The following is a 26,520-nucleotide window of genomic DNA, read 5'->3' on the forward strand; positions in this document are numbered from 1 at the left end:
CAGAGCAGCAGAAAACAAGCTTGCTCCCTCTTCCACGTGAAGCCCTCCAGCTATTACAAGATAGCTTATCTTGTCACCTCCCCAGATCTGGATCAGTCCAACAGCCCATCTAGACCAGCATGCCGTTCTCTCAGCGGCCAACCAGATGCCTGGCCATTTCACATTCCCCGAGGACATCAAGACGGGACTGGGCCTGAACACCTTTGCCTTGTGGGGAAACATTGTGGAGGCTTCCGGGATCAGAACCCACCCACCCCCCACCCCCTGAAAGCCCGCTGTCAAAACATGGTGCAACCCCCCCTACCTCCCCAACCCTCCGTGTTTGGACAGTCTCAAGGCAGATTCAGCATTGGGTGGGGCTGCCATGCATCACTCAAGGGCCTGGGATGACCCCCAACCCTTACGTTTTGACACCTGACTGCGTTGCGCTCGAGTTGGAAGGGGCCGCAGCCCCAAACACAGGCAGGTGGGCTCAGGGAAAGTCCCTGGCTCCTCCAGCTAGAGCATCTCAGGCAAGCAGGACGAGGAAGACCCAAGACCCTCTGATCCCGACGGCACAGAGAATCGGTCGCAACCCTGGGCAAAATGGGACCAGCGGCCCGACCCCGTCTGTAAGGAGGCTGCCGAAGTTTGGAGTATTTTGTGTGCCACAATTCAGGGTTACGGAAGCAGGGGTGCTTCCATCCTCTCCAAAGTCAGTCTTGTAAGGGAATCAGAATTTGAGAGTTGGAAGGGACCCCGAGGGTCATCTAGCCCAACCCCCTGCAATAGCAGGAATCTCAGCTAAAGAATCCCTGACAGGTGGCCATCCAAGCTCTGCTTAAAAGCCTCCAAGGAAGGAGAGATCACCACCTTTCAAGGGAGTCTGTTCCACTGTCCAACGGCTCTTACTGTCAGCAAGTTCTGGTTCCATGATGAGCATCCCAATGGCCTCTACGATGACCTCCTTTTACACACACACACACACACACAACCAGGAACGAGTGTTTGGCCACACTGCCCTGTTAGGGACATAGAAAATAAATTTTATTCTCCGCTTAGGTGCCTACACTGCGGCTGCATCCCTAATCACGACCCTCACGGGGAGGAATGCAGCCGGCATTCCTCGACACAGACCACAGAGAGGCCGCCTCCTCCGCCCGTTGCCAGAGTCCGTGCTCGTTGCCGCAGAGGAGGGGGGAGGAGCGGTGGCAGCGGCGGCAGCGGCCCAGGCTTGGCTCTTTGACATACTCAACAAAAACAAACGGGGGGAAATAATATCATATTCCAGAGACAGAACCCCCTCCCCACACCTGCCCACCCCCACCCTGTCCCCCTCCTGCCTGCTGCGGGTGGGGGGCAACGGAGCCTTGCAGAGGCAGGCAGGCAGGCAGGCAGGGCAGGGGGCAAGGCCGCGGGCTTGGCGGTGCTCGGAGCCAGAGGTGGCGCCGTCGAGGTCAAGGCTGCGCTCCAGCGGTGGCGGGGACCGGCGAGCCCAGAGTGTTTGGAGAGGAGATGACGGGGGAGGCTGCCAGGCTGCCGATGGGCTGAGAGGCGGACATGGAGGCGATCCCTGTGCGAGAGAGGGAGGAAGAGGGCAGAGCGTCAGGGCCCCAGCCACGGCGGAGGGGGGGGAGCAGGGGCCCATCAGCCCTCCCTCGAGGCCCACGTGCCCCACACCAGAGCAGGGCAGACACGGCCACCCCTTGCTCTGGAAACCTACCTGCCAACATGCTGGAGGAGCTGACGGGCGTGTTAGCTGCCGAGAGCACCGTGGAGGAGCCCATCCTGGCTGGATCTTTCACTATTGGATCTGGACAGGAGAGCACAGAATGAGAGGGGGGTGGAGTTGGAAGGGAACCCCCAGGGGAATCTAGTGTCAGGGGCTGGGGGGGAGGCAGAGGAATGGTGGGGGGCACCAGGTGGGGAGCCCCCAAAGGAACCAAGAGAGGAAGAAGGGTCAGAGCCTGGGGATTGGTGGTGGGGCGACTCTGAGTCTGCAGAGGGGAAAGGGGGGGAGGACCGCAGGGAGGAGCCGCCAGAAGCTGGAGCAGCAACAGGGTTTAGTGAGCAGGAAGAGGCTGTGGCAGAGGGCAGTCCAGACTGAGGCAGGAGACAGAGGGGAGACCAGCTGCTGAAGAATCCAGGGAGTCTCTCCCTCCTGCTGCAACTAGCTCCCTTCCCCCATGGTCTCCCAGAACACACAGAGAAATGAAAAGAGCAGAGGAGAGGTTGTTTGCATGCAGACACAGTCTCCGGTTGCATGGGGAAAACCCTGGAGAGGAGGGGACTGTGGGGAGGTGGGGGGGTGACCATGAGTCCTCACAATTGCCTCATCGGGGAAAGACCTACTGGGAAGACTTGCTGTTATCACGAGGCCTGTGCTGGTCCCCACCGCTTGCCAACCCAAACATTCAGAAGAGCCCCCTAATAGCTACTGGAGCAGCAGGGAAAGCTTTGGGGTCCCCAGCGGGCAAGGGGCCCTGGGGAAAGGGGGAGGCCCTGGCAGGGCCTGCAGAGCTTGGGCAGAGCCCGAGGCAAGACCAGGAGTAAACGCTGGGTGCTTGAAGACACCACCGCAGGGTCGTGGGGAAAGGCCTGGGAGACAGAGTCAGAACGGCCTCATGACAGAGTCCTGCGTTGGGCCAGAGACTCTCAGGCAAGTAAGCAAAAGGACAATTGGCAGAGTGGAGCAACTTCCCAGCTAGAACCTGGTGTCTGAGTGTGGTGGTGGGGAGAGGCAGGGGGGTCCTCAACTGGAGGGCTGCGGCCTGATCCGAGGTGTGCCGCAGCAGCCGCGTTCCCACCATGCAACGATTCAGAAATGGGTCCCCAAATGGGTGGACGGCCGGTTGGCAGGTGGCCCTGGCTCTGAGAAGGCTGGGAGTCAAGGACTGGTGGCTGCTTCAGAGAAGGGGGGGGCAAGAGGGGAGAGTGGCGGGGGGCACGTACAGAAGTAAGGGTGCTCCATGGCCTCGCGGGCCGTGAGCCGGGTCTGGTGGTCGTAGCGCAGCAGCTTGTCCAGGAAGTCGAGGGCCTCGGTGCTCACCAAGTGCTGGTTCTCGCTGTGCACGAAACGCTCCCATCGCTTGCGAGAGTGTCTGGGTGGGAGAGAGGCAGGCGGGGGGAGTCAGAGGCCAGGCACTCTTTCTCAAGGGCCCGGAAGCCACACGCTGCAAGGGGGAAAGGTTTTTTTTGGGGGTAGTGCAAGGTCCTTTGTGTCTGATTGGAAGCTGCTCCTCCTAAGAGCAAGAGTGACTCTGGCCGGGCAAGGAACGGAATCACAGAAGGGTTCGCCAAAGGTCATCCAGCTCAACCCCCTGCGATGCCCTGGCAAGGCCTCCGGGTGCCCCGCGCTCACCTGCCAAGGATGTCATTGAAGCGGGGGTCCAGTTCAATGTTGTACTTGTCAATGTAGTCATAGAGGTCTTCTGTGCCCAAGACCTTTGCAATCCGCACCAACTGGGAAGGGAGGGGTAGGAGATGGTGAGAGAGCACAGAATGGGGTGAGGGAAGCAGAGAGGAGAAGGATCCCACCCGCGCACCGAGCGAGGGGAGCGCACGGGGCCCAGCCCGGCATGAGCAGCTCTCCCACCAGAGTTCTGCTGACACCCACCCAGACAAACGGCCCGATTCCTCCTCCTTCCCCTTGGGCAAAAGCAAGAACCAAAACTGGAGTTTGCCTCACCTGGTCGTAGTTGTCGTGTCCATGGAAGAAGGGCTCCTTGCGGAATATCATACTGGCCAGCATGCAGCCCAAGCTCCACATGTCCAGGCTGTAGTCATACATCTGCAGAAGGTGGTCGGGGGGGGGGGGGAGAGAGCAGTGAAGCAACCGGGGGGGGAGCAAAGGGGGAGAGCCCCCTTTCCCCCTCCCCTGCCCCAGAACCAAGCTTTCAGAAGGCTACAAGCACCTTCGCCCCCTGCCCAGCCTTGCCCACCCCTCTGTTTCTGTTGGCACAGACCATCTCCAGCTGAACCCGCTGCCATGCGCAGGCCCCCCAGGGACACTGCCCACCCGTCCCCTTCCTCTGGAGAACCAGGTGGCATGGATGGTCCAGCCCACAGCGGTCCCAAGCAGCGTCTCCAGCAAACCCCCTTGTCTTGTCTCTGGGCAGCAGAGCACCCTCTTCACGCGCAGGCGACCCCAAGCTCTCTCCCGAGGATGGAGAGAGCCCCCTGGGGTGCCCAGCGCCAGCCCAAGGGGGCCAAGAGTCTCCTGCTCTCCCTCAGCCTGGGAGGGATGGGTTGGGCGCCACACAGGGCTGCGGAGCAAGGCCCTGGCCTCCAACCTACCTGGTAGTCCACCAGGAGTTCTGGGCCCTTGAAGTATCGGGAGGCCACTCGAACATTGTACTCTTGCCCCGGGTGGTAGAACTCGGCCAGGCCCCAGTCGATCAGGCGCAGCTGCAGGCGGGGAAGGGAAAGGCAAAGGGGGCCCTGAGCGCCAGAGGAAGCTGGGAGGGAGGAGGAGGAGGGGAACCCCCACCCTGTTCCCAGCAGCCAGGAGCAGACAACCTGCCCAAGGAAAGGGATCCTAAGAGTGTGCTGTTTTTAACTATGTGCATTTTTTTTCCATATTGTTTTAATTCCACAGATCGTTTAATTGCTTTTTTTAAAAAAAACAAAACAAAACAAAACCTTCTACATCTTTTTAGCTCTGTGTGATTTATCAAGAGTGGTGCATGCTCTAGTTATCTCCCGCTTGGACTACTGCAATGCGCTCTACGTGGGGCTACCCTTGAAGGTGACTCAGAAGCTAGACTGGTGACTGGGAGTGGCCGCCAAGACCACATAACACCGGTCCTGAAAGATCTACATTGGCTCCCAGTAAGTTTCCGAGCGTAATTCAAAGTGTTGGCGCTGACCTTTAAAGCCCTAAATGGCCTCGGTCCAGTATACCTGAAGGAGCGTCTCCATCATTCTGCCCGGACACTGAGGTCCAGCACCGAGGGCCTTCTGGCGGTTCCCTCGTTGCAAGAAGCCAAGTTGCAGGGAACTAGGCAGAGGGCCTTCTCGGTGGTGGCGCCTGCCCTGTGGAACGCCCTCCCAACAGATGTCAAAGAGGAAAACAACTACCAGACTTTTAGAAGACCTCTGAAGGCAGCCCTGTTCAGGGAGGCTTTTAATGTTTGAAAGATTATTGTGTTTTATTTTTCTGTTGGAAGCCGCCCAGAGTGGCTGGGGAAACCCAGCCAGATGGGTGGGGTATAAATAATAAATTATTATTATTATTATTATTATTATTATTATTATTATTATTATTATTATATCTGTATTTTAATTATTTGCAAGCCACCTTGAGCCCCGCCTCTGGGGAGAGGGGGAGAAGGGGCATAAATAAATAGGTAATCTTGTGCAGGTGGGGTACTGAGGAGCAGAGCTCAATGTGTCTCCAGGCTGTGGCAAACACTCCCTAGCTGGACACTGCAGGACCAGCCGATTGGCCTTGAGCCAGCTGGCTGTGCCAGGCGAGGAAATCTCCATGGCTTCTTGCCACACCTGCCCCGCGACGGCCTTACCTTCCGGTGCTCGTGGTCTATCATCACGTTGTGCGGCTTGACGTCCCGGTGCATGACTCCCATGCTGTGGCAGTAATCCAGCGCCTGCAGGGGCAGAGAAAGAGGGAAAGATAGGGGGCAGCGACAAACAGGCCACGTTTGAAAGAGCATCCTTGCCTTGCCTCAAAAGCAGAGCCATGCAAGGAAGCCGCTCTGGGCTCAGGATCTGGCCACTTTGCCAGCCTACTCCCCACGGCCACACGTTCTCTCCCAACTCTGGCTGGAGTCGACAGGGAGCGGATCTGGGGCCTTCTGCAAGCCAGGGCAATGCTCGTCTACTGAGCCACAGGCAAGGCTGGGGAAGGACCAGACGCCACCCATAGCAAGAAGCAGGCGCACAGCCTCTCTTGGGCTCCTGGGTCAGGGTCAGGAACCCCTTGCTCTGCCCCCCACCCCAGCATAGTCACCGTGTGGGGCTAACCAAAGCACAGACCAGCTCCCCTCCCCCACCCAATTCCCCTACGCTCAGTTCCTTACCTTCAAGATTTCATACATGTAGAATCGGATGTCAAAGTCCGAGAGCGTCTGATACAATTGCTTGGAAGAAAAGAGATATTGCAGGAGTGCCGTTAGCAAGACAACCCCCAGAGCTCTGGGCTTGATCTGTTTCCAGCAGCAAGGCTCTGCCCTGGCATCTGCAATGCGCTGCCAGCACAGCACCTCTAGACTTATGCTCAGAGTGACCACAACAAACCGCCAGGTCTGGGAGGATGCCGAAGGGCTTCAGGGTTAGAGGGCTTAAAATGGAGACTTTGCAGCCTGCCCTGCTTGCAGCAAGGCTGAAGTCCTGGATGACCTTCGCGCACGTCCGTCCGTCCCCAAACGGGATCACAGAATTGTGGAGTTGGAAGGGAACCCCAAGGGTCATCTAGCCCAACCCCCTGCAATGCTCAAGAATCCCTGACAGATGGCCACCCAACCTCTGATTCAAAGCCTCCACTGAAGGAGAGTCCACCACCGTCCGAGGGAGTCCGTTCCACAGTCGAATGGCTCTTACTGTCAGAAAGGTCTTCCTAACGTTTAGTCGGAATCTCCTCCCTTGCAATTTGTATCCATCGGATTGGGTCCTGCCCTCTGGAGCAGAAAACAAGCCCCGCTCCATCTTCCATGTGGCAGCCCTTCAGATGTATTCTCTTGCAAGAAGGTTCTCTTTTTGCAATGTACTGCCGAACCATCAGGGAGGAGGCAGCCTTAAGGCCCCCCTCTGGCTATGGGTCACCACCTGAACCCCCAACACTTTCAGGGCCTGAGCCCAGGGCGGGGGATGGGGGGAGGCAGGAACTGAGCTAAGAGCTGGGCCTGTATATCTGCCTTTGGAGGACATTTGCTCTCCACACCTTTCAGGTGCTATTTCTCTCTCTCTCTCTCTCTCTCTCTCTCTCTCTCTCTCTCTCTCTCTCTCTCTCTCTCTCTCTCTCTCTCATGGGCAGCGGATAGAAGGAGGGGCAACAGTGAGGAGCTGGAGGGGGCAGGTCTGGATGAAGCTGACCCCACATCCCTCCCCCAAGTCAGGCCCCCACTGACTCCAAGTCCAAGATGGGTTTTCCAGCCGCCCTGGAACAGAAGGGTGACATTGCGCAGCCTCTCCAGGACTTTGGACCCATTGCTAAGCTCCACCCCACCCAATACACATGCACACACGTCGGAAAGTGAGAAGGGACCCAGAGGCATCGCATCACCCAACCGGCCTCCGCTCACCTTAAAATCTGTATTGTTGACATGCTCAAAGACCAGGGCGGGTGTCCGGGACTGCAGAGCCAGCGCAGAGCGTTCCAGGGCAGGAGAGAGAAAACAAAGAATGACCAGAAGGGTTTAGTCTCAACGCCCTGAGGGAGGGCAGAGAGGAGCACAGTCTTCCTCTCCCCCCCCCAAAGAAAAAGCTACTGAAGCCACGCTGCATCTACGGGGCAGGAGAGCCAAGGGAGACAGCAGCCCCCTGGGAAGCCCCTGGCTCAGTTTTGGTGGGTCCCCGATGGCCAGGATTCTTGAAAAGGAAGCTGGGAGGGGAAGACCACTTGGGTCTGATGCAGAGAGGTGCCTGTTCCCTCTCAAGCAATACCACAGGCTCAAGGTGGGCGACGGATGCAGCCGAGTGGCAGAACACCTGCTCCGCGTGCAGAAGGCGGAGATGCCTTGCCTGGAATCCTGGAAAGCTGGTCAGGGTAAACAATAGCGAGCTATGTTCCTAAGGGGTCCTGAAGCACACAATTAACCTGTCCTAAGGGGCTCTAGGCCTGGGCTCCTGCAGCCAGGAAAGGACTGCTGGATTTCATTTCATTTCCCTTTCAGTTTGCATACTGCCTTTCTATATTACTACGCACAAGGCAGTTTGCAGGCTGAAGAAACAACGAAGTAGACAGCAAAGATCACACACCTAATAACCGTCTGAGCCAATACAAGAAAGGCATAGTAGAAGCATTAACTTTAAAATAAACAACTTATATCTGGATCCCAGGGAGAGGCCCTGCAGAAGCTGCCCTGCCACACTCTGCTAGCCTGGAGCTTGGGACAAAGTAGGCTATGGGCTATGGATAAAAATAAACACCCCACATAGCCTGATAGACGGACAGGGGCCCAAAAGTCCACCTCAACCTCCCCTCTGGGCAAAAGGCAGCCCATCCAGGCAGAGCCTAAGCTAGGGTGGCCCACCAAGAGAGCAGCTTGGGGGTCCCAGAAGGGCGCAGGTTCCAGGAGAGGGGGGATGCGGAGAGGGGGAATGTCCTTCCCAGCCACAAAACGACAACCCTGTGTTGTTTTTTGCCCAGAACAAGCACAGCTGCCTTGCTTGAGGCAGGCCGCGTCTCTGGGCTCCAGATGGAGAGAAGCCAGGGAGGTTTCCATGCCCCGCTTACAAGAACTTCCTGCCTCTTTTGAAAATCAGCTTGAAAGGGGACCGGCTGCCTGGTGCTTTAACGAGCGCATGAATGCACATGCACACATGCACACCAGCCCTTACCACGGGGTCCTTGACGATGTCTAGAAGGCTGATAATGTTGGGGCCCCCTCGGAGATTTTCGAGAATCTTGATCTCACGCTTGATTTTCTTCTTTTTTACTGGCTGAAAAAGGGAGCGCAACACAGCCGTTGTCACAAAGATCCGGAATCAAGGCAATCAGGACCACAGAGCACTTTGCACACTCAAACACACTGTGTTTGTATTTTAATATTTTGTTGGAAGCTGCCCAGAGTGGCTGGGGAAAGCCAGACAGATGGGCGGGGTATAAATAATAAATTATGATTATGATTATTTTGCTTTACGGTTCTTCGCTGAGGATCAACAGCACCTGCAATTCCACCTGCAAAGGTGAGAGGATGGAGGAGGTCCAAAGGCCCCCGAGGACATGAGCTCAGCTGGGTGCAGGAGCCCCACCTGGGACTTCCTCAGGTCTCCTGGCCTTTAGGAGACACGGCCGTTCAATGCCATTTCAAGCCTTGCTTTTAAATTTAAGATGGATGAACACAACAGAGCCAAGATCCTCAGAAGCTGAGATTCACAGGGTGCCCAGATCAATGTTTTGTGCGTAGCAACTGCGATGGGTTTCCTTAGCCACCAATAATGATATTACTGTACAGTAGTTACAAAGCAGAAACGCCACTTTTCAAGAGCTTCACGTGCGCCACCTCGGCAGCTTCTACAACACCCCTGCGAGGTAGGCAGGTGTTGTCTCCATGCCAAGACAGGGGCAGGGGGGCTGAGATGAGGGAGAAGCACGGAAAGCAGGGGTTTGCCCGCAGCTGCCCAGCAAGTGCCTGCCAGGGATAAGATTTGAACTGGAAACCTCCCAGCCCAACCCCTGGCCAAAGAGACACCCCCCCCACCCGCCAGGAGGAAGGCGTCACAGGCAAGAAATTCAGGTCCTCTTGCTCCCCACCCACCTTGAGGATTTTCACCACGACTTTCTCGTTGTTGGTGATGTTGATGGCTTCAAAGACCTCACTGTATTTGCCACGGCCAAGCTTCCGCACAAGCTGGTAGTCATCTTGATTGCTGTTGGAGAAGAAGGAGGTTTTTTTGTTTTGTTTTTAAAGGTTTGCATGCTTAGGTGGGCTGCCTGTGGGCTCTGTGGTTCCCCTACCCCCATTCCACGACGTGCGACTCGTAGTCCCAATATTCACGGGGCCTCTGTGTGTTGACGTCCGCGTAGACCCTCGCTCGGCTTGGCACCGGGCCCGACATGCTCTCCCAGCCTGGAGGTCAGCACCTCAATTGCTCTGGAGAAAAGGGGGGAAGAATAAGCACAGGGGCATTGAAGAAAGGAACCGAAGGTCATTATTAGGCACTAAGATAAAAGAGAAGAGGGAGGGGAAGGGGGGGATAGCAGTTAGAGTGTCAGATGTGGACCTGGGAGACAGGGGTTCGAATCTCCCCACTCACTCAGCCATGAAGCTCACTGTCTCTCGCCTAACCTGCCTCGCAGGGTTGTTGTGGAGCTTACATGAGCGAGAGGGAGAACCATGTTTGCCACCTCAAGCTCCTTGGAGGGAAAAGACGGGGTGTAAATGCAATAAGTAAATGAAAGCTCTTCTCCCCAGCTCTTTTGCTCAGAACAGCAAAGCAAACCCAGAAGCCGCTGAAATAGCTCTGAAGAGTCTCCTCTAAGTCGGGGCACTTGCAAAGCTTTGGTCAAGGGCTGGGTTGGTGGCAAGAGAGAGCCCACGAGAAGAGGAGGTAGCAAGAAGCACCAGCAATGGGAACCTGGAAGGCCCACACATGCCTCACTCCGTCTGCCAGCCTTGCCCCTTGGCTGCCCAAGGCCTCAGGATGAGACCTGCAGGACTGGCCTGAAACAGCAAGAGCAAGACGCCTGCACCCTCATGTTCTCAAGGAGCCAGCATGCTGGTTGGATGCGGAGACTGCATCCACAGTAGGATCACGTCACGGGGGGTGATGTTCTGGGGATGGCGTGCATATGCAAAAAAGCTCTCTACCTTCTGCACATTCAATTGGTGCAATTTCAACCGGCCAGCCTTCAACCACGTAGCTGAAATCGTTCACGCCAAACACACGTAAGCTGTGATGGTAAACTGATCTGGTAGTAGGGGTGCGGTGCTTTATAGCACCTCAGCTCATTGCCCGTCTTGCTCAATCTGAAAGGCTGTGGCTCTCCAGGTTTCAAGCAGGAGAGTTTTCCCAACCCTTCGTAGAGATGCCTGGGACCGATCCTGCGGCCTTCTGCATGGAAAGCAGGAAACCATAGGGGGGGTTGGGGGGGGCAGCAGGAGCCGGGCTGGTGGAGATCTTGTCACTTTCAACCGTGCTGAGGCTCCCCAGACAGAACCAGGCCCATCCCCGGAAGGTGGAGGGAAAGTGGAGCCTGCCTGTTTCCTGTGGTGCTGAGCAACAGGCCTCGGGCTCCAAGCAGGCTCTTAGGAATTCTGCCTCCGTTCAGATGCCAGGCTCCCATCGTCGGACGAAGCCCATCGGGAACAGCCAGCAGCTCTTGTGTCAGGGAAAGGAGCCCTGCCCTGCTGCCGCCGCCGCTGACAGCCTTCCAGGGAGGCCGGTCAATGCAGGAAGTGCTCGGGCTCTGCAAAGCCAACAGCCCTCCTGGCAGCATGAACCCTCCCTCCTCCTCCTCCTGGCACCAAACCCACACGCTCTCTGCCCCGGAGGCCAATTAAGCCAGCAACAGGAACCTGCTCTCTCTGCGCTTTCCCCAGTGCCAAGAAGCAATTAAGAGCAGGCCCCAGAGCTCATCCTGAACCAGGCAGCCGCGGGCTGAGCCGGAAGAGAGGGGGGGAAGTCACCCTGGCCACAGAGGGGGCCAGGTAGCTGCATTGGGAGGCAGCTTTCAGAGGATGCTTTGATGGTGTTTCCTGCTCGGCAGGGGGTTGGACTGGATGGCCCTTGTGGTCTCTTCCAACTCTATGATTCTATGATTCTAGGACACAGTCTGACCCCACACCTGGGACCAAGCTGCCTTCTACTGCTGCTGCCGGGGCTCAGGCCCAGGAAGTGAGGACGCCATCCTTGGTGCAGGCCAGCTTCCCCTTGGCAGGCCAAGGCAGAGGAACAGCCTCCCTGGCTGGGACGTCCGTCAGCTCTAAAGCCCAGTGATCCCCATGCGGACTTTGCAAGCCTCTCCTGGCTGTTTCAGAAGTCCGGCTACGGAACTTGCTGACTCGGGAGGCGGGAGTAGCCCCCATCCTGGATGGCTTTAATAGGGGATTAGGCAAATTCATGGAGAAGAGGGCTATTGATGGCCACTAGCCCTGATGTCCGTGCTCTGCTCCCACAACCAGAGGCAGCGAGGCTTCTGAATCCCAGTTCAGAATCCCAGTTCATCGGGGTCTTTTCCAGGGAGTCTTCTCTTCTCATGAGGTGGCCAAAGTATTGGAGCCTCAGCTTCAGGATCTGTCCTTCCAGTGAGCACTCAGGGCTGATTTCCTTCAGAATGGATAGGTTTGATCTTCTTGCAGTCCATGGGACTCTCAAGAGTCTCCTCCAGCACCATGATTCAAAAGCATCAATTCTTTGGTGATCAGCCTTCTTTATGGTCCAGCTCTCACTTCCATACATCACTACTGGGAAAACCATAGCTTTAACTATACGGACCCCTTCATGGATCAATGCCCTGTCGTGGCGAAGGGGCTTGAATATCTCAGAGAAGCTATGAGCTATGCCATGCAGGGCCACCCAAGATGGACAGGTCATAGTGGAGAGTTTTGACTAAACGTGATCCACCTGGAGAAGGAACTGGCAAGCCACTCCAGTATCCCTGCCAAGAAAACTCCATGGACAAAGACAAGGACAAAGACTGGAATACCATAATGGAAGCCAATGCAGAAATCAGCAGAAATACATCTTTGCCTGTGGTTCCTGCATTGCAGGGTGGTGGGCTAGAATGATGACCCTCCGGGTCCCTTCCCAACTGATGACTCGATTTTAATGCCTCCCAACCTGAGGGCCCTGAAGGAGCTCCAACCAACATCCGGGGGGGGGGGGGCAGAGAGGAAAGGATAGTGCCTCAAGGGAGTTTTGTCCTAGCACAGAGGAGACCCCTCAGACCAGGCCATTTTCCAGCTTCCCCAACAGCCAGCTGCAAAATGGGCTTCCTTTGAGTCAGGTGAGGGCTTGCAGGTAGTGAGATGATAGCAATGTACACACACACACACACACACACACACACACACACACACACACACTGGCAACTTAGCCAGACTCTGCTGGTTGAATACTATCGGAGCATCTGGAAATAACAGACTCGGACTGCAGGCAGGGAGCTTAAGAGCATCCCTTGGCAGACTCATGTGCAACAAAAGGCTCACCCAGTCCACCATCCTCTTTCCCGCAGACACTGACAAGAGACCTCCAGGAAGTTCACAAGGAAGTTCAGCCTCCACTTAACCACCCTGATTAATGCCGTCTGTGCAGACACTAAGCGCAGGGCGAGAGGGACCGAGCTCTGCCCATGGAAAACAGCTTCCTGCAGTATTTTATGTACGACTCTCTCCTGAGAAAGACGCTGGAAAGCTCCCTCTGACAGCAGCAGAAGGACGCTCTTTCTGCTTTAAAGGGGGGGGGGGTCCAAGTGAAGGAAAGCCCCAGAGCCACACCTGCTGTCGAGCGAAGCTCCTCCGAGTAAACACAGCAAAACTCTGCTCTCCTATGCACCCTGCATTGCAGAGGGTTGGACTGGATGGCCCTTGGGAGTCCCTTCCAGCTCAAAGATTCTTTGATTCTATGACTCCCCTTGGGACAAACCTGGGCCTGGGCCACCGTGCTAGCAGGCGGAATGGTCCCCTCGGCAAATCAGCTGCAAAGCTGTCCATAGGCACCGTTTGCAGCATCTCTTGAATGAGTCTTAGCCACCTGGGACTCGGATCGGATTTGCATCCCTCTGAAGTCCTGCTGGGGGAAACCAGCAAGCGGGGGTGGGGTGGGGGGGGCAGGAGGCGGCTGCATCCCTGGACTCCGCCTGCCTGGGTAGGGGCAGTGCCTTCCCTCCTGGAGGCTGCAATGTGCAGCTTCAAAGGCCATGCTCTCAGCGAGTGAAGGAGGAAGCAGAGGGAACGGAGGAAGCAGAGGGAACGCTGGCTCAAAGGAAGGCGGCTGAGCAGTGTCTCTGGAGAGCCTCCCCCTCCCCGCCTGTTTGCTTCCAGGAGGAGGAAGAGAGGCAGGCACACAGAGAAGAGGAGAAGCAAGCAGCAAAGGACTGCTCAGGAGGAGGAGGAGGAGGCAGGGGCTGCCAGCAAAAGGGCTTGGCCAGGGGTCCCACTAAGGTCAGACCCTCCAAGTGTCCCTATTTTCCAGGGAGCCACCCCGATTTCTGATTTGATCCCGTAATGTCCCACTTTTCCTTAGGATGCCCCTATTTTCACTGGATAAAGGTTGGAGGGTATGGAGGAATGCAGGAATCTCAGCCTTCTCGTTCAGATGTCAAGGAAATAAGCAGCTATCCTATTTTTAAAAGGCATCTGAAGACAGCCCTGTTTAGGGAAGTTTTTGTATTGTTTTCAACACTCGATTGGGAGCCGCCCAGAGTGGCTGGGGAAACTCAGCCAGATGGGTGGGGTATAAATATCTTCTTCTTGTTGCTGTTGTTGTTAAAGCATCCCAGACTATCCAACCTCTGCTTTAAAACCTCAAAGGAAGGAGAGTCCACCGCCTCTCATAGGAGTCTGTTCTTCTGCTGAACAACTCTTACCGCCAGAAAGTTTTTCCGAATGTTTAAACGGAATCTCCTGTCTTGCAACTTGAAGCCATCGGTTTGAGTCCTACCCTCCAGAGCAGGAGAAAACAAGCTCGCTCCCTCCTCCATGCGACAGCCCTTGAGATATCGGAAGATGGCTCTCATGTCACTTCTCAGTCACCTCTTCTCCAGGCGAAAAAGACCCAGCTCCTTCAACCATTCCTCATCAGGCTTGGTTTCCAGACCTTTAATCATCTTGGTCCCCTTCTCTGCACACCTTCCAGCTTGTCAACATCCTTCTTAAATTGTGGTGCCCAGAATTGGACACAGTATTCCACAGTATTCTAGCCTGACTAAGGCAGAATAAAGGTAAAGGTAAAGGGACCCCTGACCATTAGGTCCAGTCGTGACCGACTCTGGGGTTGCGGGCTCATCTCGCATTATTGGCCGAGGGAGCCGGCGTATAGCTTCCAGGTCATGTGGCCAGCATGACAGAATAGAGTAGTGCTATTACTTCGCTTGATCTCGACACTGTACTTCTGTTGATGCAGCCTAGAAGAGCATTAGTTTTCTTTTGTTGCTGCACCACACTGTTGGCTCATGCTAAGCTTGTGGTCCACCAAGACCCCTAAGTCCTTTTCACATGTGCTGCTAGTAAGACAGGTATCTCCCATCTTATATTTGTGCATCTGGTTCTTCCTGACTAAGTGCAAAACCTGACATTTGTCATTGAAATTCATTTTGTTAGCTTACACCCAGTTCTCCAATCTGATAAGGTCATTTTTAATTCTGATTCTGTCTTCTGTGGCATTAGCTACCCCCCCCCCCCAGTTTTGTGTCAAATTGGATGAGCACCCCGTCAATCCCTTCATCCAAGTCATTTATAAAGAGGTTGAACAACAAGGGGCCCAGGACAGAACCCTGCGGCACCCCTCTTGTCACTTTTTCCCAGGATGACAAGCAACCATGAATGAGTCCTCTTTGGGTCCAGTCAGTCAACCAGCTACAAATCCACCTAACAGTTAATCTCATCCAGCCCACATTTTACCAGCTTCTCGGCAAGAACATCATGGGGGCCTAGGTCAAAAGCCTTCCTGAAATCAAGATACACTATGTCCACAGCATTTCCCTGACCCGCCAAGTTTGTAATTCCATTAAGAAAAAGGAAATCAGATTGGTCTGGCATGACTTATTTTGGAGAAACCCATGCTGGGTCTTAGTAATCATAGCATCCTTTTCTAAATGCTCACAGACTGACTGTTGAATTATCTGTTCTACAACCTTTGCTGGTATCAATGTCAAGCTCTCCCATTGGTAGTTACCTGGGTCTTCCTCTCCCCCCCCCCCCGTTTGAAGTTGGGGACAACATTTGTCCTCCTCCAATCTGTAGGGACCTCACCTGTTCTCCAGGAATTCTCAAAGATGACAGACAAAGGCTCTGAGATTACATCCACAAGCTCCTTTAGTACCCTTGGGTGCAGCTCATCAGGCCCTGGAGATTTAAAGTAGCTGGTTGTTCCCTTCTCACCCCCTCTTCCTATCTTGGCCTGCAGCTCCCTCCTTACATCATTTATTCTGTGATCACCAGGTTGGACATTGCGTTCCTTTTGGGTGGAGAGAGAGGCAAAGTAGGTGTTGAGTAGTTCCGCCTTTTCTCCGGCACCCAATAGCATTTCTCCGCCACGAGTCCCAGTTCAGGAAAAGGATGTAAATATTAGAATCATCACCATGGTGCTGGAGGAGACTCTTGAGAGTCCCATGGACTGCAAGAAGATCAAACCTATCCATTCTGAAGGAAATCAGCCCTGAGTGCTCGTTGGAAGGACAGATCGTGAAGCTGAGGCTCCAATACTTTGGCCACCTCATGAGAAGAGAAGAATCCTTGGAAAAGACCTTGATGTTGGGAAAGATGGAGGGCACAAGGAAAAGGGGACGACAGAGGACAAGATGGTTGGACAGTGTTCTCGAAGCTACGAACATGAGTTTGACCAAACTGCGGGAGGCAGTGGAAGACAGAAGTGCCTGGCGTGCTCTGGTCCATGGGGTCACGAAGAGTCGGACACAACTAAACAACTAAACAACAACATTAGAATCACTTATTCCTAAGCCACAGGCTGCTTTGGGCACCTGGCCAGTGGATTACGAACGCAGCCGTAGGAATGCACTTCTCCACGGCCTCCGTCCCACCCGGCCCCAGCCCATTCCAGACACAACAAGGAACCCAGAAAGCAGCGCAAGGAAACTGAGCCGGGTCACTCATATCCCCAGCTGCCCTCTGTTGACTGGCAAATGAGCGCAACACTGATCTAGCAGAGATTGTCAGCGCCGAGGCTGCCTTTCACTTGGAAGCAGCGGCCACGCTGGGTAACCCGCAGGTCAAAGATATCCTCTGGAGCCGCAGCAGAGGCCTGCAGCAGACGCAGCCCGCTCTGCTGGGAGCCCAAGTCCGAGTGGCTTTGATGGTTGGCTGCAGGAAATGGCACTGCCACAAGCATGGGAGTTGCAAGGGGCCCAAAGGGTCACCTAGGGGCAGCCCCCTGCAATGAACAGGAACAGAGAACGCAGGATGCTGCTCGACACAGAGTCAGACCAAAATAAAAAAATTCCTTCAGTAGCACCTTAAAGACCAACTAAGTTTATATTTTGGTATGAGCTTTTGTGTGCATGCACACTTCTTCAGATACACTAGAAACAGAAGTGTCAGACCCTATATATATACAGAGGGTGGTGGGGGTGGGTGGGAATGGGTGATGGGCTCATGGGAGTGGTAAACCTGTAGATGGCTGTTAATGGCTGCTGATGGCTGCAATCAGACCGTTACTCCACACTGAGTGACGGCAGGTCTCAGAGGTTTCAGGCGGGGGTCCTTTCCAGCCCTGCCTGGAGGTGCAGCAGACTTAAGGCTGCTTCTTTCTGTGCTCAAAGCACCCCTGTGGGATGCGCCCCTGAGCCGTGGCCCTTCCTCAAACCAGCAAACGGCCCCAGGATGCAGCAGAGGGTGCACTCATGGGTGCCTCTTGTGGCAGGAGGGGGCCTGTGGGGAGGTGGCACGAAGAAGGAGGGAAATAATGTTGATTTTTAAGAATTAGAATGGGAATTAAGAATAAGAAACCCGCCATAGCTATATTAAGAATTATGAAAATCAGGAAGAAGGGATTTGAGGAAGTCACAAATACAATGTTTAACAAAGTAAGAATTTGAATTTTATAATTGTTTGTTTGTTTGTCTATTATGCTGGAAGATATAAATGGTTGGGGGGTTCCCTATCCCAATCTCTCCTTATGTCTCGGGGCCTCCTGGTGGCAGGGGGGGCTCAGGAGCTGGGGAGAGGGGGGTGAGGACAAACCCAGCTTCAAAATGGACTACCTTCGACTCTCAACACCCGCAGGATCCACTTGTGGCAGAAGGGGACTTGTGGGGGGAGGGGGGGAGGGGGGCAGAAATGTTTTTCTTTATGTCTTGTCTTTTTGTGTTGTTATATAAAACTAATAAAAATTATTTTTTAAAAAAGGATGCAGCAGAGGGTGCAAATCAGCTACCAAACGGCCTTGGATCAGTATACCTGAAGGAATGTCTCCACCCCCATCGCCCATCCTGTACACTAAGGTCCAGCTCCAAGGGCCTTCTGGCGGTTCCCTCCCTGCGAGAAGTGAGGTTACAGGGAACCAGGCAGAGGGCCTTCTCGGTGGTGGTGCCTGCCCTGTGGAAAGCCCTCCCATCAGATGTCAGGGAAATACTGGTAAACAACTATCTGACTTTTAGAAGATATCTGAAGGCAGCCCTGTTTAGGGAAATTTTTTAATGTTTGATATTTTATTGCTTTTTTATTATTAATAATACTCTGTTGGGAGCCGCCCAGAGTGGCTGGGGAAACCCAGCGAGATGGGCAGGCTATGAATAATAAATTAGTAGTACGTAGTAGTAGTAGTAGTAGTAGTATTCTCTTTCAGACACCTGGTCAAAACTTTTCTGTTTTGACAAACCTACCTGGAAATAGGTAGGTAGCCGTGTTGGTCTGACGTAGTCGAAACAAAATAAAAAAAATCCTTCCAGTAGCACCTTAGAGACCAACGAAGTTTGTCATTTTTAGGAGCTTTCGTGTGCATGCACACTTCTTCAGATACCTGAAGAAGTATCTGAAGGACGTATCTGAAGAAGTGTGCATGCACATGAAAGCTAATACCAGTGACAAACTTAGTTGGTCTCTAAGGTGCTGCTGGAAGGATTTTTTTTTATTTTGTTTCGACTACCTGGAAATGTTTGCAAGTTTTACTTGGGCTAATAATAATGATGGTGATGACGATGATGATGATGTGGCTGACTAAATTTGTATATTGACAAATCCTTTATATAACTGCCTAGGGACTTTTGACTAAGTGGTTGACAAATTATTCTAACTAAATAAAATAAAATAGAGCACTGATTAGATTTTTCTCATGCTCAGCTGCACATCTTAAATGCTCCTTCTCTGCCCCTTCAGTTGCTGAATACTCTTTGCCACATAGGACATTTGAGGCTCCAGAGCAGAATTTGGCTCACCAAGAATCTCAGCATGTTTTGCAATCCTCATTGTTGCAGGAGAAAACACAAGCGCGTGCACATTCAGACAGCATCCACTGAAAGCTTGAACAAAAGAGAGCTTTTCCCACCCAGACCACAGTAATCCCTCCCCAAATATTTCAAAATCTCTATATAGGGAGAACCCAGCAGAAAAGGTCACACAGACACAACACCCACATTTGCAAAACCTGCCTTGGTTGACAGAGACCAGCACGACTGTACGACAGGATGGTTTTAAACATGTAACTTGAGGCCTGTGTTTACAGTGCTTCTGTGCATTAAAGAACATGCACGGAACCTGAGGTAAGCCTCGCACCAAGTTTGTGAGCATTTAAGTCAACACAGCACCTATTTCTGGAGGTGGGGTTCAGCTGGAACGCTGAGAACGGTCTCCCGTCAGAGGCAGCTGGACATGTGACGCATCCCTGCATTTCCTGTGACTGGAAAACCTCCACTTCTCCATGCGCAGGCCAAGTGTGGCAAGCAACCTCAGCGCCAGGGCCTGTCTGCGCATGGCAAAAGAGATGCAGGCTGCCACCTTCGCATGGTTCCCCATGTAGGCTGCACAGACTCTTTGAATTGGGAGCCAGTGTAGCGGTCAGAGCATCAGATCAGGACCTGGGAGTCCTGGGTTCGTGTCCCCACTCGAACACAAAGCTCACTGGGCTAGTCACTCTCTGCGCCAAGCCTACCTCACAGGGTGGATGTGAGGATAAAATGGGCCCGGGGGGGGGACCTATTTATACCACCTGGAGCTCCTTGGAGGAAAAGGTGGGATATAGACGCTAGAAATGAATGAATCCGAGACCCGAGAATCAGCATGCAATTCTTGACAGCAGCCAGCCAGAAACAGCCAAACACGGGGTGCAAACGGGGAGCAGGGACAGCAGCAGAGCAAGCTCTCCGTTCGCACCAGCACCCAAGCTTGCTCCGCACCAGGTCTGGTCGCTCACACCTTCCCTCTCGCCCCGATAAAAGAGCGAGTGAGTCCCAGGTCACCGGCAGAGAATTCGCCTCCCTCGGCACCAAAGCCTCCTCTTACCTTGAGCCTGGGTTAATCTGCAGCCCCACCACAGCCTCCGGGAGCCGTCCTGCGAGACGCAGAGCAAGGCACGTGCAGCATTCCAGGCAGGCAGGAGTTTGGGGGGGGAGGAAGGGGGGTGGGCGGCCGGGCAGAGCTCAGGAGGTGCGGTCAGACGCTCCCACGTGGTCAGCAGGTCTCCATCGGGCCCAGGAGGACAAAACGCAAAGGAGATTCCCGAAAACCCAGGCGCCTCTTCACAGCATCGCCCTGTGCCTGGGAGAACAGCAAAGGCTTAGGCGGCTCATCTTCGTCTCCACCGCAACACACACACTTCACCAACAATACAAGCAACCATTAAAAACCTCAGGCATGGGGAATGGTGTACTAAACGGAAAGAGTATGGGCCAGTCTTCCTCAGCCTAGTGCCCTCCAGGTGTTTTGGACTGCCATTCCCCATAATTCCCTGCCAGCATGGCCACAGGGTGCTAGGGCTGATGGGAGTCGTAGTTCAAAGCATCTGGAGGATGCCAAGTTGGGGGAAGGCTGGTAAGAGGCAAAATCCCAGCAGATAGGCCAGCAACCAGCAACTCTGTCCTACTCAGAGGAGACCTCACTTAGTCAAGTTCAGGGGTCCCCAGACTACGGCCCGCGGGACAGATGCGGCCCAATTTGCCTCCCAATCCGGCCCGCGACGACCCCCGCTGCCGCCGCCCGCTCTTACAGCGCGCAGCGCGGCGGCGCTCTTCCAGGTTGGAATAAAGCGCCGAAAATCATTTGTGTGCATGTGTATGGGCCTCTCCTGACCCAGAAGAGGTCATTTCCGGTAGACTTCCGTGTCAGGGGAGGCCCATACGCATGCGCACAAACTATTTCCGATGCTTTTTCCGACCTGGAAGTGCGCCACCGCGCCAGTAAGTGTGTGTGTACATGCGCATGGGCGCGCACTCCCCCGCCCTCCAGCCCGCCGCACGGTCGGGTAAGTCTGGGGACCCCTGGTCAAGTTCATTCATTTCAGCCAGTCTGCTCTGAGTAACAGTTAGCTGCCATACTTCCTGCAGTTTAAATGGAGGAGGGAAAGGGTTATATTAAGAGATAGAAACTAAAAAAAAACAATTTCCTAAAGAAAAAAAACATGTAGGGTTCATAAAGGGTATTGATCATAGACTCACAGAACTGTAGAATCATAGAATCTTACAGTTGGAAGGGACCCAATGATAATCTAGTCCAACCTCTTGCAATGTAGGAATCCTGCCCACGGCCATCCCTGGGTGGGCTGAAATCACTGATCTTCTGGTTAACAAGCAGCACTGCTCCAGGGAGAGCATTGATTGGAAATACTCCCGTCTGCTTCAGTGCCAAAGAATCAAATTCCACCTTCTACTGAGCAGTAATGGGCGGGATACACTTCTCTAAATAAGCAAAATAAATATTGATGGGGTGGGCAGAAAGCAGAGACACACACAGCAACTGGCCCGGGTTGACCGTCAGCTGCTGGGGACGATTTCTGCAAAGATTGCCTGGGCCTGATTTGATCCAGCCATTTTTACAGGATCAAGAGAGAGAGTGCAAAGATGGCTCATCACAGATCAGTTAGGCCTTAATTCAGGCCTAGCCAGCATGCGGGTGACCTCCAGGCTCCCACCAGCCTCAGGAAACAGAGCCAGTGGACAGGAAGGATGGGAACCATATTTGAGACCCCTGCCTTAATTGTCCAGCCATCCAGACCAGGTATGCTTGCTCTGAAGGTTTACCGCATTCTTACAGATCTTGCATATTCAGTGGTGCCTCGACTTACAAATTTAATCCGGTCCGAAGGCACCTTCGTAGGTCGAAAAATTCGTAAGTCGAAAAGCACCATTGGAAATGCGATTTCCCATAGGAATGCATTGGAAATGTAAAAATTCGTAAGTCGAAGCAACCCCATCTAAAAATTCGTAAGTCGAAAAAACCCTATCTAAAACCGCCGCGGTTTCCGTTCGGATGTTGAGAAATTCGTAAGCGTGCGGCCATTTGCCCCATTCGTAAATCGAAAAATTCAGTTGTCGAGTCGTTCGTAAGTCGAGGTACCACTGTACTGTATGTGTGTGTGTGTGTGTGTGTGTGTGTGTGTGTGTGTGTGTGTGTCAGGCTCCCAAGCACAACGCAAACCAACACAGCAATGGGAAGGGCCGCAAAACACCTGTTTTGGGTGCAAAAGGTCCCAGGCTCAATCTCTGCAAATAGGGCCAGTAACTCAAAATCCTGAAAAGCCATTACTACCAGTCAGTGCAGACAATGCTGAGCGAGATGGACCAATGGTCTGAGTCATAGAGTCGGAAGGGACCCCGAGGGTCATCTAGCCCAACCCTCTGCAAAGCAGGAATCTCAACCAAAGCATCCATGACAGAGGGCCATCCAAGCTCTGCTTCAAAACTTCCAAGGAAGGAGAGTCCACCACCTCCCACGAAAGACCGTTCCAGCATAAAGCAATTTCCTGTGTTCGCACCTTAGCAACCCTAGGGGTGTGGAGGGATGGAAGAGAAGAGCGAGCTCTGACGCCCTGAGAGCCCAAAATGCTGCAGGCGCCATCACTCGACCCCCTGCCTGCCTGCACCCCAGGACTGGCCAGGCTCACTCACAGAGGCAAGAGGCCCATGCACAAAGATCTTGCCTAGGGCAGAGTGCAGAAGGCCGTCAAAAGGAGGGCTGCAGCTCAGCGAATGAGCACAAGACGCCCCTGGTTCAATCCCCAGCATTGCCTTTGAAAGGCTTTCCAAAACTCATGGGCCCTTCCCGATTCATTTCAGCTAACCATTAGGAGAGACTTGCTTATGGCCAGAGCTGCTGGACAGCAGGGCAGACTGTCTCCGGAGGTGACAGGCTGTCCTTCGCTGGGGATATTTCAGCAGAGGCGAGGCATTCATCCGCAGGCATGCTACAGAGCTGAATCAGACACTTGTCGTTAAAAAGAACCTCAAGGGGTCATGTAGTCCAACCCTCTGCAATGCGGCAAACTCTGGCTCCTGATACTGGGCCAGGGGACCAAAGCCGCACCCCAAAGGCTGCTCCCACCGTCCCCAGGAATAATGTCAAGCCAAGGGGGCAGCCAGTCTGGCCCCATCCATTGGCCAGGGGAGGAGGAGGAGCAGTTGCAGGGGGCTTGTTCCTGCATCCCCTGGTGGAAAGAACACTTGGCTCCAACTGCCACTTCTTTGCCCCAGGACAGCAGAAGCAAAGGGAGAGGCCACTCTGCCCACCCACCCCCACCCTGTATAGGGAAAGCTGCTCTTTAAGCAAGAACACCAACAGGGGAAGTTTGGCCTGGCCAGAACTGGGCATAAACGCCAGCTTCCGGCTCACCACTTTGGCTTGCCTTTCACAGAATTTGTCAAGTTGGAAGGGATCCCAAGACCCTGCGATGCAAGAGTCCATCTTTCCCCTCTGCTTCCCTTCCCTTGCGTGAGCTGCTTCGGGAGACTAGAGTTGTCGGAGAAGCAGGAGAAAAGCACAGGAAATAAAAGCCGGATCTTGCATGGAGCAGGAGGCGGCTGGAGGAGAGGACCTTCCCAAGTTCCTTTCCAACCCAGTGACTACCATTAAGTGCTGAAAGTACGGTGGCACTCAAACACACACACAAAGGGGACAGGCCTTTCCAGATCACCTGGTTGGGCTGTGGAAAGAGCACCGTTCCGGCACTGGGCTGTTTGTGCTGGAGACTTTTTATTCGCAAAGGCCAAAGGCAGACCTGCTTAAATCAATGTCACTCAGGCAGCTTTTCAGCCCCTCCCGGTATATGGGGTATGATCTTGCGCCTAGTGGGGAACAGCCTCTAGCCTGATCCTAAACCGACTAGAGCAGCATTTTCCAAATTCCAGCTGTTTTTGGACTACAACTCCCATCATCCCTCGCTAGCAGGACCAGCGGTCAGGAATGATGGGAATTGTAGTCCAAAAAAACACATGAAGGCCCAAGTTTGGGACACTGGATTAGAGGAACACAGGGAGAAGATGCCTTGTCCCGAGTCAAACCATTGCTCCATTTAGCTCAGTATTGTCCACACTGACAGGCAGCACCTCCCCAGGGTTTCAGGCAGGGAGTTTTGCCCAGGTATCACAGGAGACGCCCCGGGGTTTCAACCTGGGACCTTCTGCATGCAAAGCAGGTGTTTCGCAACTGAGCTCCGCCCCTAAAATAAAAAGGCATCTATGCAAATGGAAGAGATGAGAGTTAAGCAAAGAATTTATTCCAGTCGCAAAGTGTGTCCTGTGCGTCTCGGAACTTGTTGTACTTTGATGGAGAATTATAGTCTGCACTCAGGATTCAGGGGCCAGCACTGGGGGGTGGGGCTGCGTTGAAGACAACCAGGAAGTTTGGGGGACGGGGAACTTGTGGGTGCCAAAGCCCCCCACACATCGTGTCCACCTCTCCCTGCAGAGTGAATCTGAGGTGCAGGTCCCCTCTCCACACACACCCTACAAGACAGGCACCCCACTCCGGGGGGGGCGGCAGTCACAGCTGCTCAGTGTCTGGGGCCCCATTTCGCTGGGGTGGGGTGGGGGAGAGGAGAGATGACAGGAAGGGCCTCCCCATCCAGAAGGAACCCTTTGCCACCCAAACCTATACTGACCCCAACCCCAAGCCCACAGATCGCACCCCCCCCAACTGCCCCACACACTTGACAGGAGGGCAGAGGAGTCAGCTCACTTTTGGGGGAAGAGGTCCCTTCGCACCCCCTCCCCCAAGTTGATGGGTACTGTCATTCAAATGCTGTGTGTATGTGCCATGTCATGTGATCGATTATGTGGGGCAGAGCTTACCTGGAAACCCCCCCCATTTTATTCAAGTTCGCACCTCTGGAGGGGGGGGACTCTCTCTCTCTCACCCCCTCACTCTACGACCAGATAGGAGGGCCTCTGTCTCTCCCCCCCCCATTTCCCTCATCCCCCCACAAGCGGCCCCCTGCCCTGCTCCAAAGGCCCCCCACCCAGATCCTCCACGAACACCCCGCCAGGTCCGCCACAGACACACAGCGCGGCCCCTTCCCCAAATGGAGGAACCCCCCTCCCCCCATTTTCCGTTCCCGGCGGCGAAGGGGCTTCCCTTTCCCCTCCCCCTCCCCCCACCCTCCCCCGCTTCTTTACCTCGCCGGGCCGCTGGAGCGGCGGCGGCGGCGGCGACAGGGTCGAGCAGGTCTCTCCCGGGTCCGCTCCTGGTGGGAGGAGGGGGCAGGGAGGGGGCTGGCCTCTCCCGGGTCCGCTAGGGGGGGTGACAATATGGCGGCGGCGGCGGCCGCGGGAGGAGGAGGGAGGGAGGGGCGGGAGGATGGATTCCCTCGCCGGGCCGACAGGGGGCGCTCGACCCAACCTCGCCGCTTCCGGCGCCGGACCATAGAGAGCGCGGGCGGGAAGGGCCGAGCGGGGAGAAGCCGCTCTGGCACGAGGGCCGCACCATAGAGGCCCGCCCGAGTTCTCCCCGCAAGCGGACAGTGCGCACGTGTGAATGGAGCGCTTTCGCGTGCACGGTCCGGGAAGGGGGCCCTGTTTCAAGACACCCGGGCGGTACACGTGCCCCGCTCGCCTGAACTCCCTGGGAGGGCGCCGGGATAAAACACGTGTATGCCCCCAAGTGGGGAAGGTGGAAGTGAAGGAAGCGTGTGTGCGTATGTCTGTCTCCCGGCCTCCCCTTTGGCCCGAGGAGGAGCGTGGAGTTAACTCCCTACGGAACTCCCTCCCCCAGGAGGCAGGAGTGGCTTGAAAAGCCTTTCCACTGAAATCCAAACGAACTTTAGAACCATCTTTATGTCTGGAACTACGGCGGCTAGAATTTTGGCAGCAAAAAACTGGAAATGCGACTCTGTAGCAGCAACAACTCAATTCCTACAAAGCTTGACTGGCAGGTGAAGATGATGGAAGACTTGGAACTGGCGAAAATCGCTGGGTGAACAAGAGGAAACTCAAAATCAGAAAAGTGTGTAAAGAACGGATAACATTTAAAGAATCTCTAAAGCAATATTGTGAAAATGCCAATTAGGACAGGTCTAGATTGAATCTTGAATATTAAGGAAAACTGTTATGTAACAGATATAACAAAGCACAAGGAGGTGAATCGGAAGTCAAAAGTGTGTGTGTGTGTGATGTTCGACAAGGTGTTATTAATGTTTAGTTGTCATTGAGGTATTGTCTGTTATATGTAAATTGTTTTGCAATAAAGTTAAAAGAGGATGGGGCAAGTTCATGGAGCAGGAAAGGGCCCTCGAGGGCTCCTAGCCAGGATGAGGCGGCCTCCTAGGGCAGGGCAAGGGGCAGCGCCTGCCTCTTGGGCTGCTTATTTTATGCTGGACATGGGTTCGAATCTCTCCCACATCAGCCACAGCAAGTGCTGCAAGTCTCCAAAGGTTTGGCCACCCCCAGACGTGCATGCTTCACTTTGTCTCCCGAAGGTGCCAGTCAAAACTAGGTGCAGACGCACTTTGGGACTCCTGCAGTTCTTCCAACTACAAGCCTCCTTGAGCTGGCGATGAATCGTAGGATAGCAGAATGGGCAGAGACCCCAAGGAGTCATCTAGCCCAACCCCTGCAATGCAGGAATCTCAGGTAGATCAGACACGATGAGACTGGATTTGCAAATGGTGAACACCAGCACACGAAGAGCAGGGTTTTTAAGCAAAATACAAGAATTCCTTCAGTAGCACCTTAAAGACCAACTACCGGTAAGTTTTTATTTTGGTATGAGCTTTCGTGTGCATGCACACTTCGTCAGATACACTAGTGTGCATGCACACGAC

The 26,520-nt window shown here is 54.2% G+C and overlaps 1 protein-coding gene across 3 annotated transcripts; it reads right to left on the reverse strand.

Moving 5' to 3' along the window:
* Window positions 1–1,004: 1,004 nt before the first annotated feature.
* Window positions 1,005–25,134, reverse strand: LOC118089765 (casein kinase II subunit alpha). Of its 3 annotated transcripts, XM_088676127.1 has the most exons (15): window positions 24,878–25,115; window positions 19,776–20,030; window positions 10,470–10,713; window positions 9,617–9,752; window positions 9,417–9,528; window positions 8,497–8,598; window positions 7,239–7,289; window positions 6,018–6,077; window positions 5,502–5,585; window positions 4,276–4,386; window positions 3,668–3,769; window positions 3,341–3,441; window positions 2,932–3,080; window positions 1,703–1,792; window positions 1,005–1,552 (listed from the first exon to the last, which is right to left on the reverse strand). In XM_088676127.1, the coding sequence occupies exons 4-15, from the start codon at window positions 9,715–9,717 to the stop codon at window positions 1,437–1,439; spliced, it is 1,179 nt and encodes a 392-aa protein (XP_088532253.1). In that variant the 5' UTR covers window positions 9,718–9,752; window positions 10,470–10,713; window positions 19,776–20,030; window positions 24,878–25,115; the 3' UTR covers window positions 1,005–1,436. The 3 variants fall into 3 exon arrangements, with proteins under 3 accessions (XP_088532253.1, XP_034980531.1, XP_088532254.1); XM_035124640.3 differs by lacking the exon at window positions 10,470–10,713 and having other exon boundaries at window positions 24,878–25,134; XM_088676128.1 differs by lacking the exons at window positions 10,470–10,713; window positions 19,776–20,030 and having other exon boundaries at window positions 24,878–25,092.
* Window positions 25,135–26,520: the final 1,386 nt, after the last annotated feature.

The sequence above is a fragment of the Zootoca vivipara genome, chromosome 8, assembly GCF_965207765.1.
Source record: "Zootoca vivipara chromosome 8, rZooViv2.hap1.1, whole genome shotgun sequence".
NCBI lineage: Eukaryota > Metazoa > Chordata > Lepidosauria > Squamata > Lacertidae > Zootoca > Zootoca vivipara.